Genomic DNA, 14,692 nt, shown 5'->3' on the forward strand with positions numbered 1-14,692 from the left:
GCATAGTCAAGCTAGCCAAGCATAACCAAGCATAAGGAAAAACATGAATTAAGTGAAATAAACAGCCGTTTTACTGAAATATTTTAACTAACTTTGACCCACTTTTGAGTAGAATGCAAGTTGATGAAAGTATTTTTCCCCTTCTTTCGGTGTTGTGTTATCTATTCTTTGAGATCAAATGTTCATATATTTACCATTTAAAAGTTTAAGAACTCACCAATTAACTTTTCTATTTGCATCTGATTTTGGAACAAAAGTGCTACGCGTAATGCAACAGATATAATTCAAAAATGTAGAGCCATGCTATTGTCATATCTAGGTATCCTTAAGCGCCAGCGCCTCTGCGCGGGATGCTGAGAAACTTATATACCCACCATCTGTTGCTCTAGCAGCCGACAGGATATCTCGGCGAGCGATTAAACCGGCAAGTACGAGATGCCTTGCCCGCACCTCTGAACTCCAAGCTACGCGACAAAGTGGGTGAGTCGATATTCTGCGTATATCTGTTTAAAATTGAGTAGTGTAGCGCTCTTCGCTCCTAACGGCTCCGGGCGCTGTGTTTGCAGTACGACGAGCGCCGCATATGGATCGCGCTGCAGCAAGTCTGGCGGCATAAAGGATTCATCCACTGCATCGTCGAGTCGGTCATCGTAGCAGCGCATTCAAGAAACATGGCAAGCTCAGAAAGCACCTACATTCTCGACAGACGAGAATCGGTTAAGGTGAGTAAAACAAAAATTAATTGCAAAATGGGTCACTGCAGTTCGTGGCAGGTCGCAGAAATTGCGGTCAGCTGTGACGGCGCGCACCCAGACAGCTGCACTGCAACAAGTGAACCATGCGCCTTTTCCTGACCACTCTGGCATCGTCGTGAGAAAGGGCACTCAAAATTCTGCCGAAAAACCGAAAGCAATCCTCGCGTAACCGCGTACAATTTTGCGCATGCGACGCTGTCGTTTTGTCACAGATCTATTGATCGCCGCGCGTCGCGCGCATGGCCAAACTGGTGGACGACCTTCGACATTTTGATGCCGCGTACGCGCTGCGAAAGGCCGTAGTAGCGCATTGCAGGCGGTAATTTCAACTCTCCCAGTGGGAACGTGTCTGCGTAGAAATTAAATGTCACTGTAACGTGTCGCGGGTTTCTTTTATTGTTTGTTTCTCCTCCGAGCGTGCGTGATTCGTGGCAAAGTAGCGCTCCGTCCTGTTCGAATCGGCTAGAGGATACGAAGTGTCATAAACCATACATCTGGTTCGTTTCCGGGCGTTTTCTTATCTCGATTCTGGTATTTCAAAGTCACTGCGCGACTCGAGCCGAGAAGGCCATAATTGCAGCGCTGCATAGATCGTCGATAAGACAGGCGATTGAGCAGCGCGCGCTCAGCCGCCGCGGTCGGTTGATGCGTGACTATGCTGACTATGCCGCGTGCACTTTAGACCCGTGCCAACCCACGCCGTCTTAAGCTTTTTATCTAACGGCAACCGGATCGCAAACCCGTCGTTGTTGATCTCATGTGATTGAGTTCGAGCTTGCCCGGTGCAAGAAAAAAAAAAATTCTCTCGGTGCCTGCATATATGGCGTAGGTGCACGCGCGCCATATATGTGCATAGATCCGTATAAACTGTCCGGAAACATGTTATATATGTATATAAAGGGAAAAAATGAGGGTGCTCGTTATAATACATGGAGGAAAGAATCCAACAGTCGGCGAGGCCAAGGAAAGCATTGGGGATTATGTTTTTTTTTCTTTTTTTTTTTTAATTTTTACTTGGATAATCACAGAAATGAGTAATGTAATCTGCTTAGGGGAAAGATAATTAAACACAAAGTAGAAGAAAAAACAACGTGCCGATGGTGGGGACCGAACCCACGACCTCCGAATATCGCGTCCGGTGCTCTTTCAACTGAGCTACATCGACCGCTGTCCCCCCTGCTACTTTCTCGGGTATTAATGTTGTCTGTATACGAACGCAGATTACATTACTCATTTCTGTGATTATCCAAGTAAAAATTAAATAAAAAAAAAGACAAAAAAACATAATCCCCAATGCTTTCATTGGCCTCGCCGACTGTTGGATTCTTTCCTCCATATATATATAGAACTTTGTATTGAGATTTTGCAACGCGTTACTTTTGTATCCGCAAAGGAATTATAAAATATGAAAGCTAGCTCGACGAAAGCAATTTATAGCGGCCTTTATATGGGGCCCCTCACGCGTATATTTGTCTTTTCGCTATTGCGTCCGCGCAGATCTGGATGTACATGGTGAGCCGGGGAAAAAAAAAAGTGAGAACAGATGGCTATCGTGGGACGTATACTAGCGCACTTTAGTTAAATTGGAGCTTCAGTTAACAAGTAGCAAACCTCCGACAAAAGAGTGAAAAATTGGGCGAAGCGTAATGCGTTGTGCCACTTGTGTGCGCCGTTTTATGTATCGGCGGTTTCAACAAAGCGGTTCTTGATGTGGTTTTGTGTGTGTGGCGGCCTCGCATAGCACGTTTGCTGCAGCGAAGTAGCAGTTCGAATAAACGGTTTCCGTAAAGGACTCGAAAAAAAAAAATGGGGGGGAGGTATTCAGGAAAGCGAAGGATCAGTAACAGCAACTCGCACAGGATTGGAGATAGTGAAGAATCGAGGCTGATAGTGGAGGGCTCCGACTTAGCAATACCCACCAAGAGCAGCCATGCCGACTCCAAGACGCCGCAATATTTCATGTATATCATTAATGTGATGTCGATAGCATGCCCAGCAAGAAAATTATCATCCCCTACTAGCATTTTTTTTTTTTTTTTTCAGACGCGTTTAAATGGTGGTTGTGGTTTGTGGGGTTTAACGTCCCAAAGCGGCTCAGGCTGTGAGAGACACCGCAGTAGAGGACTCCGGAAATTTTGACCACTTGGGGTTCTTTAACGTGCACTGACATCGCACAGCACACGGGCGACTTGCTTTTCACCTCTATCTAAAAGCGGCCGCCGAGGCCGGGATTCGATCCCGCAAGGAACAGTAGTCGAGCGCCGTAACCACTGCCGGAGTGGCGAAACGCAAAGGTGTCATATAGTCAAAACTAGTCCGGAGCCTTATACGGCGTCCGGTATGAATCTCTTCAGAACGTGAAACCATACATGCTGCTGCTGTTATTACTACTACTACTACTACTACTACTACTACTACTACTACTACTACTACTACTACTACTACTAATACTAATACTAATACTTAATGCTGCTACTGACAGCTGTTCCCGTTGGGTCTAATAATAATAATAATAATAATAATAATAATAATAATAATAATAATAATAATAATAATAATAATAATAATAATAATAATAATAATAGCAATTGCCATTTTGCATACAGTATAAAAGAGGTCCAGGCCCGTCAAAGCCAACAAGAGGCTTGACTGAATGGGCCCGGCATGAAGTCAAAGCAACGGGACAAAATGACAGGAAATCAACTGAAAGCACTATTCGCTACCAAGTACAAACGAAGCCCAAGTTTAGCTGAATTCACAAATAGAGTACCAGGCTAGAGTATAAACTAAATGAAAACATATCTCAAAACTGAATCTTGTGCATGCACCTCGATCATGATTAAAAAAAAAAAAAAAAAAAAAGGAAATAAACCGCGGTCAACACAGAGCTTTCAAGTGCATCTTCAGGTTCCGCAAAGAGGTCTCGAGAAAAAACTCGTCCGGCAATCCATTAAATATTTCAGGCATATAAGCGTATCGTCTTGCTCTTCCATAGCGCGCTGAACTCCGCGGCGCGGATTTGCGCAGTTTTCTACTCCGAGCATTTAGCACTAAAAAGTTTGATCAAATAGTCGTTCGCCGCCATTTTTGGATTGTAAATAAAGTACAAAACGTTGCAAAACTGTGTTACCGCCGGGGGCAGATGCAGTGCAATGTAGTTTAACATAATTTTCAAGATAGTATTCCGCGGTCGTGCCAACGTGAAGGACATGAAGCATACACAGTGATGTCATAATGTCGTGCCCAAGGACTTGCACTACATACAAGCGCACGCATAATAATTTTCTTCACTGACAGTGGCGCGAAAGATTTCACACTAAAACTCCTGTACTTCATAAAATCAGCCAACATTTTTCCATTCATTTAATTATTTATTCATCCTTCATCTCATACCCTACTGATACCCTGAGGCAATAAATATCGATTTAAAAAAAAAAAAGTAGTCATGAAACCTTTCGAAGCCTCGCAGATGCGTAAGCAAATTGTTCATGCCATGATAGACGTCCGTCAAAGATCACATCCAGATATTTGTAAATATTTACGTATTCCACCAGTTGACAATGATAATAATATATAATAATGCCTTTGTGTCACATTAAGGACACGCGACGCTGAAGGCCTGCAGGAAGAACTGTCATGAAAGACAGCTTGAAGAGCCGCAGGCACCCATGCATACACTGAACAGCGGTACAGCGAAATTGTTTCTAGAGAGAGAGAGAAAGAGAAAGGAAGTACAATACACGCGGCTTTTGCGTCGCATTATTGCTATGCAAGGTTATTCATTTATTTTTGAGCTGCCCCTTTTCTTTCATTTCAAAATAAACCTCAGGTGGTTTAAGCTCATTCACCTAAATCATGATTTAATTGAAAATTTAGAGCTTGAGAATAACGCCGCTCATTTTATTTATTTTACAAACTATAGCCGCACTTGGCGTGAAGGCAAGCATGCCGCTGCGCTGTTTATGACTTCGATGAAAGCTGTTTCGTAATGTTTATCCTCATCAGCATTTGGTTTGGCTTTGTTTTTTACTGGCTCTGAATTCCCAGAGCGCCTGATCGAGGCTATATGGGACGCCTATAGTGCTGCGGTACTGTGGTTCTTCAATGCGATCTGACGTCGTACGTCGTTATGTATCCGCTCCCCTCCGAAATGCTTCAGCGATTGAATGTGTGTAGAATAAACCAAGAAACGGGTATTATACTACTGCGCGCGTCGACGGTACGCTCGCCTACATGGTGCTAGAAATGCCCTCAATCTTTCCTGCACCACGTGCAGTAGCTGCCGCGCAAAGAATATTGGCACAAAGAAAGGCAGACAATTATTTTTGATGGCTTTTTCCCCCTTCTACAAGGTTAACGCCGAAAAGTTTGCGCAGTGTGAAACTGGTTTCGTATAAAAGATGCCCTTCTTGTGTGGACTGCATACATATAGCCAAAGTGAGAAGTGTTTGAATATTCGGCTTAGACAGCTTTTAAGCTACCAATGTATCTGGTTCGGCGGAACACGTCCGGCCTTGACTGGAGAAATAAAAGCACTGATCTTGTTTAGTCGTCGGTAATGACACATCAGAGAGGTGATGGAAGTATGGCCTCGTGTGGAGATTGAGTCAGTAAGCCTTCGTTCGCTCTCAATGTCTACGAAAGAAATATAAGACTATCTTCGGAAAGTATAATTGTATTTTTTTATTTTTGAGCCTATTTTGTAACTGATAGTTTTCTCGTTGTCTCTACTGTCTCTTGTGTTTAGGCGCCCGTTTTCTTTTTCACAAACCAGTTGCGAGAACGGAACGTTCCCCGTCCCTTCTTTTCTTTGTAAGGTTCGCGCCCAGTAATTGTCACCGTGCACGGGGCGCACCCCAAGAGACAACGAAAAACTACGCTGCCGTTAAAGGGTTTCTCCGGCACATGCTCGGAAATGTTTGCGCGTCAGTCTCTTGGCAGCGGCCGCGCGAGTGGGATCGACTACATCCACGCACTTGGAGTAATGCAAAGCTGTCTAACAATTTATGTGCCGTAGTTATTAATTCCGTGGCGGCAATAAACCATGCGTAGAAAATGTTCGCTGTGATTCGTGAACATTCTTTGAATTCAACATTCTGAACAGGTGAAACATGGAGTATTTTTTTGTGGACTTTTAGAAGTTAGTAAACCCTTTCTACAATAGTATTTATTTATTTATTTATTTATTTATTTATTTATTTATTTATTTATTTATTTATTTATTTCCAAATACTGCAGACAGCAGCGCTGCCCAAGCAGGAGAGGGGTTACATGTTCTGCAATAACAGTTCAGCAAACATATTTTCATTGGTGCATTCAACAATAAATTGAGGCAAACAGTTCCACTGATGTGTTGTGAGGGGAAAGTATGAATTCTGGTAAAGTTTGGTCCTGGCGAAATATGGGCTTACTACTTTGGAGTGGTTCAGTCTACTAGATCTCTGGGGTGCAGCAAAAATATAGACATCACGTGACAAACCAGACTTGTTGTTATACAGCATGTGAAAGAATTTCAGCCTAGAAACCTGACGGCGTACTTTAAGGGGTTCAAGCTTAAGCTGACTCAGCATGTTAGAGACCGAAGATGTTGAACGGTAATCAGAAAAAATAAATCTGGCTGAAAGACGCTGGATGCGCTCTAGTTTGATAATGTCTTTATTATAGCACGGGTCCCAAACTACCGACGCATACTCGAGAACTGGTCTGACTAGAGAGCGGTATGCTTCAAGTTTGACGCCACGAGTAGCGCCTTTTAATTTTCGGCGAAGAAAACAAAGCTTATTGAATGCCTTCGTGGTAATATTGTCAATGTGGGTGTCCCATTTGAGGCTGTCTGTAATCGTTAACCCTAGATATTTAACAGCTGAAACAGAATTAAGAAACTGATCCTGTATGTGATAGTTGTAACCAAGGGGCTTCTTCTTTCTTGTTATTGACATAGATACAGTTTTTGCAAAATTAATCTTCATACCGCTCTCCTCACACCAGTCCGCAAGTTTACAAAGGCTTTCATTCAACACAGTTTGTTGTGAAGCACTATCTATGACACTGTACAAGACACAATCGTCGGCAAACAATTTCACTCTTACACTTTCATCGACGTTTTCGGCAATGCTATTGATATAAATTAAAAATAACAAAGGACCTAGCACAGATCCCTGAGGCACTCCGGTCAATACATCAGTATAAGCAGATCTATATCCTGAACATTCCACAAATTGGGTCCTATTGCTTAAATATGCCTGCAACCATCTAGTCAAATTGTCTGGAACCCCTGCTTGTTTCGCTCTATCAATAAGCAAAGGGTGCAACACGCGGTCGAAAGCCTTTGATAGGTCAAGAAATATGGCATCAACCTGCTTGCCACCGTCAACGGCCGAAGCAAAGTCATGAATGACCGATAAAAGTTGCGTGACGGTTGACACCCTTTTTCGAAAGCCATGTTGATAGGCGACGAAAAAGCTTTTAGATTCGAGGTGGTAAGATATGTGATGGGCTATTACGTGTTCTAGTATCTTACAGCAAGAACATAGTAAAGAGATTGGTCTATAATTAGCAGCATTAAATTTATTGCCCGATTTGAATACCGGAATTACTCTAGCTGTTAGCCAGTCGGTTGGTAAAGAACGTTGCTGAAGAGATGCACTAAATATAACAAAAAGATAATGAGACATTATTTCAGAATATCTTTTAAGAAATGCGTTAGGTATGCCGTCGGTGCCGTGTGACGACTTTACTTTCAAATTTAGCAAGAGTGAAAATATCCCCTCACGACTAAGCTCTATGTCGGGCATTACAGCAGTAGACGGGAATTGGACAACATTCGGGGCTCGCACATGAGAGGAGATAGATATTAGATAGAATTAGATATTTGTGAAACATTTCTGAAGAAACATAGCTGAGAGGTCTTTGGAAAAATATCTAATTGACGTCTCCAAAAAAAAAACATATCTAAGACGTCTTTAAAAAGGCGTCTTAGTATAGACGTGCTAAAGAAGTTTTCCAAGAAACTTCTTTCCGTCGACGACAGACGTTTTGTTCTAGAACAAGATGTTTGTAGCCTTCCAGAGCTGATTAAAGAAGTTTATTAGACGTTATGTGTTTCGTGGCTCTTGTGCACATGCATGCATGGATCACGAGGAGGTAGAATCTCCAAATCCCTGGTCATAAATTTTTATCTGCGGTTGCTGCAATTTCGTCGATGCTTTGGTCGGCTGCTCGGCAGGAGGAAGGAATTAGGCGGCCGTTATCGCTGCGACATCCGTGCTCCCACCCTGCTATAAACACCCTTTGCTGACCGCCGGCGTGCACTTTTGTCTTTGAACCGGTTGGAGCAGGTTCGACGCAGTTGGGCCAATAGGCGTGCTCAACCACGTGGCAGGCCATCTATAGTCGTCAGCGTGCTGTGCATTTTCTTTTGTCTTAAGATGTATCATGTAGCCTCCACCACCTTAATTATCATAATGGCGTTCCAGGAAATCAACATTTCAACCTCAATAATGCAACACCGCCAGGAAGGATGACAGGGTTATTTCGTTAAAAAAAAAAAAAATCGAGGAGTCTATAGGCCAACGACAGGCATTTCACTCTGGAAGTAACCTTCTGTGCGCAGACCTCTCTGCAAGAAGCTTGACGGCCGACGCTTACTTCGAAGTGAATAGGAATGAGCGCGTTGGTTAGACATCGTAACTCAAAAAGCATAGCGCAGGAACAAAAGACGGGGACGAGCGCTTGTCATGTCTCGTCGTCGTCGTCCCCGTCGTTTGTTCCTGCGCTATGCTTTTTAAGCTTTGTTCGACACTCCATGGGCTGCGGCTGCGGTCCTGCGACCCGAAATGCAAACTGTACGGGTAGAAGGCAGCGAGGCCTGCCTCACATGGTGTAGACCCGCCTAAACAATCCACCTGGTAACCCAAACGCAGTAGCAACTATTGAGGGGTGAGAGGCCCAGAGGCAGCCGCTGGAGTCGAGCCACACATTCCCCCTCCCTCGCAGTCAGTTTTTCAGTCAGTCAACGGCGGCGCCCGTACAACGTCTTGGAAACGGCGAACGTTCGCAGCGCGCTCAGCCGCCTTGTGTACGTAGCCGCGTGGGCTCAAAGGTTCATTCTACGTCGTTAAGAATCGCCCTAGTCGCAGGCGGGAAAGGCCCGAGAAAATACGCCACGCACGGAAGAGGCTATGCCGCTCGTCGTAATTAACCCCCGTCGGGAAGTGTCTGTGGAATATAGATAGATTATATATATAAATATGCTGTGGTGATTGAAGTGTCTGTACCAGGACAGTTAGATGCCATACGATGTGAATAAAATAAACGAGACTTGCAACTAGGCTTTCGCCTTCACATTCTTAGAAAGTTCTAAGCATTCCCCGTAATCTTTTTTTTTTTTCGTCATCGATCTGCTCGCAGGTCAGCGTCTGTGTACGCCGTGCAAAGACACGTCACTGCCAATGATTAAAAGGCAAATAAACTGTTGTGGCGAGGTGCTTTCGTGATTGTGTTCATTACGCTATCGCAATCAGCGGTTGATGACAATCGGGGCTGGTGCGAGTCACTGGCGAGTGAGAGTGGGGTGAGAAACGACGCTGATTTCGCTCGATGAAAGAGGTTTCAGAAATATGAACCTGCCAGCAATCCTTTCCTAACCTTAGCCTGACCCCTACGAGCTGTTGCCGTAGAGTAAATAAGAGGACGAATTCCGTACGGCTGGATACGCGTGGCATCGTACGCAAATCACGAGGAAGCATCCTTGTTGGCAAGTTCTCTTACTGCTTTTTTTTTTTTTTTTTTTTTTTGTCAAATCTAGTCGCGCAATGTATGCGACGAAATGACAGCTCCAGTAACAATCGCGAAGCGCATAACGGAAGACAATGTGACGCGCTTGCTGCGTAGCTCTAGAAAGAGCGTGAACAACGATCGATGCCACAGAACCTGTTGACTGCACGTGTAACTGAAGATGCGAGCCCGAGCCGTCGAGGATACGCCACGTGCTTTATGTTCCCACGCGCTTGTCAGCCAAACACGAATGTTTGGGATTCGTCCTTCCGGCCCGCAGCCAACTTGTTGTGGGATGGAGTATGAACACTGTCGCTAGCCGGCGTCGCAAAATATACTTCGACGCGATCGGGCAGCACTGGCATCTTGTTGCACAATCGCGCGCTCGCTGGGAAAGAGTGACGCAAGGCAAGCAAGGCGAACTGCGTTTTGTCTACAACTACCCACAAGCCGTCCGGCGTCTGTCAAGGCTGACCAAAGTTCAGCAGCTTCATATATAACATACAGTCTTTGTCAAAACTGCGGAACCCAGGGGATCCGCTTCTGAGTCGTGTAGTGGCGCTGATATTTTTTTCTTCGGGACATAATTGCCATCAGGCATAGTGAAAAAGGGAGCGGAAAGTCGTAGAAAGATAGAAAAAGGAGTATAAACTGGTATCCCTCTTAAATATTCGCAGAAGTTCCCGATAAACTGATTTTCTAGTGTCCACTTGCGTTAGTCACATTCAAGGTCCCACCGCAGGCCTACTTTCCTTACGTAGCACTGTCTCGCGGATGCCGTAGTTGGGTAGGTCCCCAGCAGGTAGATGTAAGTAAGAAGTAGATTGAGAGTAAGTGTAAGATTGAGAAGTAGATATAATCATAGAATGATTACGGGCACACCATATTGTTTGTAGATGATACTAGTACAACCTGCATATGGGTTTAGTGCACAGAACACCATAGCACGAGCTTTTCTTCTTCCAACAGGACAGCGCGCTCAGCGACAAGCGCGGTAGAGATGGCAGAGCGCGCATCAGGTGGCCAGTGGCGAGGCAGAACGGCCGCACAGCTGCTGTCAAATCAGTGTTATCACAGTTGGGAATGCTGCGGCCGTCATCGGGCAGTATTTTACGCGCTCCCGACTGAGCTGCCGCGTGTCACTCGCGCGCCCTCAACTTCGGCCTCCCATAGCGTCAGTCGCCCCTCAGCCTTCGTGGGCAGAGATTGATGTCTAAGCGCAGTGCTCCCTAGACCTTCTCTCCACGCCGCTCGCCTCATCGTGAAGCAACTTGTGCTCACCTTCGGGCGCTCGCCTTCAAGCGCACTTCCTTGCTCTTCGTTTTGCATTTCTTCGCCCCGGGGACATTCTTTCACTGCTCTAGATATGATGATGCCGAAACTGTAGAGCATCTACTTTGCCCATGTCCTGCATTCTCCTCACATCTCTCATATGGTAGTGAATTCCACGGATGGATGAAATCATTGTGCTTATTTCCGTTTATTTCCAGTAAAATGCGCTGCCGTTTGTGTGAGGGCGCTGTAAGCAGTGTCAGCGCATCCCATATTTCGCATTTGGTTAACTATGCGAATCGGCTGTAATTTTTTTAATTGAAATTTTGGCTATAAGATAGCGTCTACGGCATTGCAATACCGGTGCAATTGCCGCGGCCATCGCAAGACAGGGGAATACTAATTGAAATGCTAAATGTAACCCAGGTTTTGAAAAATAAGGTGCGTTCTACGCTCCACAGGAAGAAAGCGGGCGCTGCTTTTCGCGAAAGGGGGCTCTGGTAGTGTGTCACAATCGGCACACCGACGCGTCGAGTGAAGATGGAAAGCTCGAAGAAAAAAAAAAAAATGGAACTGTTTTCAGTAAATATTGGTGGAAGGACATTTTCATCGCGAAGAAAAATTCTGTCATCATGTTCTTCCACTCGCTCGTTTTTTCACCTTACTTGCGACAGCTGCTGGCGCATATACCTTCTTCACCAGCGCAAAACGCCAAACCCGTTCGGGGCAGCAATACAGAGGAAAGAGGACTTCGTTACTTTATCGGTCGCCTGGGAGCGCTGAAATTGCTGTCCTGTCACGTGGTTGTTTTTGTATTTCGCGGTCTGTCTTCGAAGACCTATAAATAAAGCTACGGGAATCGTAGCTTGGAGGAAACACGGCTAGCCGTTTTTAGAACAGTCTACAGCTTTTTATTGACAATTTCTCCCTGAAACCAATAAAACGTTGGGAAAATTTTTCTTATTTCTATTTCGCGGGCTTTCTTTGAAGTCTCTGAAGCATAGAAACAGATACGTAAATAGATAGATTAATAATAATAATTGACAATTTCTCCCTGAAACCAATAAAACGTTGGGAAAATTTTTCTTATTTCTATTTCGCGGGCTTTCTTTGAAGTCTCTGAAGCATAGAAACAGATACGTAAATAGATAGATTAATAATAATAATAATAATTATTATTATTATTATTATTATTAATCTATCTATTTACGTATCTGTTTCTATGCTTCAGAGACTTCAAAGAAAGCCCGCGAAATAGAAATAAGAAAAATTTTCCCAACGTTTTATTGGTTTCAGGGAGAAATTGTCAATAAAAAGCTGTAGACTGTTCTAAAAACGGCTAGCCGTGTTTCCTCCAAGCTACGATTCCCGTAGCTTATTATTATTATTATTATTATTATTATTATTATTATTATTATTATTATTATTATTATTATTATTATTATTATTATTATTATTATTATTATTATTATTATTATTATTATTATTATTATTATTATTATCTGATTCACAGGAAAGGACAGGCGCAGTGTCTGTCACCCTTTTTTTTGCGATAGCGTGCCTTACAGCGTAATGTTTGCTCACAAATAGAGTTACAGACCTGATTCTTTAACAAAATCTAGTAATGGCCTGTATAATGCGGACCTAGTATCCAGGCATCCACATCCGGCGGTCGACCTGGGGCACGGTGACCTGGGGGAAGCCCGCATCGGAGCAGATATTTCTGCCGGACAGCATGTAGAGAGGGGCACGTCCAGAGAAGATGTTTGATGTCTGCCTCGGAGACAGATGAGCTGGACAAAAGAGGCAGGTGTTGTCGAATGTGGCGTGGTATTGTGCCGGCCACAACCAGGTTACCGTAGGAGTGAGGGCGACACGAAGGCGCAACCTTTAAAGCAAGACCTCCTCCCAGCGCACAACACCGCCAGGGAGGTCGGTGCCACGCGGTAGAAGCGCTCGTGTAGCGCGCCCAAGGTTCTCTTTTTCGATGTGGAGTATAGTCGCCGGAGATGAGGGGGCCATTTCAAGCGGACGATTGCTCTGTCGACACTTGAACCGTGCTGTAATGGAAGAGAGGAAGGTTGGAGAGAGAGTGAAAAGAGGAGCCGTAGTGGAGGACTTCGGAGTAATTTAAACCACCTGGGGATCTTTAACGTGCGCTCACATCGCAAAGCACACGGGCGTCTCTCCCTTTCGCCTCCATCGAAACCCAGCCACCGGCAGTGCATAGAAAACGGCGCATAGCAGTAGCAAAGAAAGAATTTAAGAAGGCGAAGAGAGCAGTCTCGAGAGAGAAGAACAGAGAGAGGAACGCATGGAGAGAGAGAGAGAGAGAGAGAGAGAGAGAGAGAGAGAGAGAGAGAGAGAGAGAGAGAGAGAGAGAGACTGCATGGAGGAACGGCTTGCCAAACTGTGATGCCAGACAGCCGAGCTTAAACGGGGCATTGCCGCCGGGATGGGGCCTGTGGAAGAGTTCAGTCAACAGGAACCAACAGAAGAGGATCTGAAGGCACGTCGTGTGACTGATCACTCCATTCGAGTTTCCGGAAGTGCATCTCCTACCCAGACATCTGAAGCAGACTTTATGAACAGTCCGTTTGGACACATGCGTAGTGTGTGCGAGAGACTGTGGCACCAAATGGACTTGACACCGATGAGTAACCCAATGTATGAGACTTTGCGTTTGGAGGCTCTGCCAAATCGAAATACTGCATAGAAAAAATTGAGACCGCTGCATGCTACTTCACAGATCATCGGGCAGTCTTCGTCTCTGTCAAGCAAAATGAATAAAAGATGTGTCTGTCGCTCATTGTTAAACATACATGACCACAACAAGCTCAGCCAGGGAAAAATACTTACCTCTCGCTACGTATAACCTGTCATAGCTGAGCTAAGCCACTGCCATGTTTGTTTTTTGCAATTATCTATTTAGTAATCAAGAAATTTTCTAATTTACTAACTATTATCTTTAGACAATAAATGGATTTGCAGAGTTAGAGAGCACCTTCCAAAACCCCCATTCCATTTATTTCCTGTAAAGAAAGCCTCACATGTATTGTTTTTCCAAGCTCTAAAGAAAGCCCGCGAAATACAAAAATATCACGTGACTGGCGCATTTGTGCGCCGCGACTGTGCTGCTCTCAACCTAGGTTTCAGTGAACGAAATCAGCTGCGGCCACGACCCCGTTACAGCGGCATGCCGATATGTCTGCGGTGGTTTCTTTGTCCTCTTCAGGCAGTCAGCGCTCGTGACGGTGCAAGTCGCAGCGAGCTCAGCGGTCTGGCTGCAACCATCGCCAACATATCAGCCTACCGCTTGGGACTGGGCTGTCGAGTCACGGCCGCAGCTAATTTGGTTCACTCAGAGCACGATAGAGAGCACCACAATCGTGGCGCACGAATGCGTTAGGCACGTGATATATATATATATATATATATATATATATATATATATATATATATATATATATATATATATATATATATATTGTAGTTCGCGGGCTTTCTTTAGAGCTTGGAAAAACGATACAAGTGAGGCTTTCTTTATCGGAAATAAATGAAATGGGGTTTCAGAAGATGCTCTCCAACTTTGCAAATCATATTTATTATCTAAAGGCAATACTTAGCACATTATAAAAATTATCTTAATTACTAATTAGTTAATTGCAAAATAATGAATGGCTTGAGTGCGCCAATGTTTTCTGCCGCCAAATCACCAGGCGGCAGAAAATACCCTTTAACACTACAGCGTCACACCCTCACAGCGGAGCTTAAGTGTCCTCCGAATTTATAACGTTCACTTTTTTTTCCTGTCTTGTAAAGCATATCGGCCATATACCCAGGGGTGACGTGGATTTCTTGACGAAACGCCGACGCCACCTTTACCTTTA

At 44.5% G+C, this 14,692-nt stretch overlaps 1 protein-coding gene across 2 annotated transcripts in view; it reads left to right on the forward strand.

Moving 5' to 3' along the window:
* The first annotated feature begins 336 nt into the window (after positions 1-336).
* LOC146198615 (putative sodium-coupled neutral amino acid transporter 11) overlaps positions 337-14,692 on the forward strand; it is a 60,034-nt gene continuing 45,678 nt past the window's right edge. For both annotated transcript variants that reach the window (XM_084594123.1, XM_084594124.1), the window contains exons 1-2: positions 337-480; positions 567-722. In XM_084594123.1, the coding sequence (XP_084450249.1) occupies positions 672-722 (51 nt within the window). In that variant the 5' untranslated portion in view covers positions 337-480; positions 567-671. The remainder of the gene's footprint in view (positions 481-566; positions 723-14,692) is intronic.

The sequence above is a fragment of the Amblyomma maculatum genome, chromosome 2 (assembly GCF_055883805.1).
Source record: "Amblyomma maculatum isolate TAMU_Amacu chromosome 2, ASM5588380v1, whole genome shotgun sequence".
In the NCBI taxonomy this organism is placed as follows: domain Eukaryota; kingdom Metazoa; phylum Arthropoda; class Arachnida; order Ixodida; family Ixodidae; genus Amblyomma; species Amblyomma maculatum.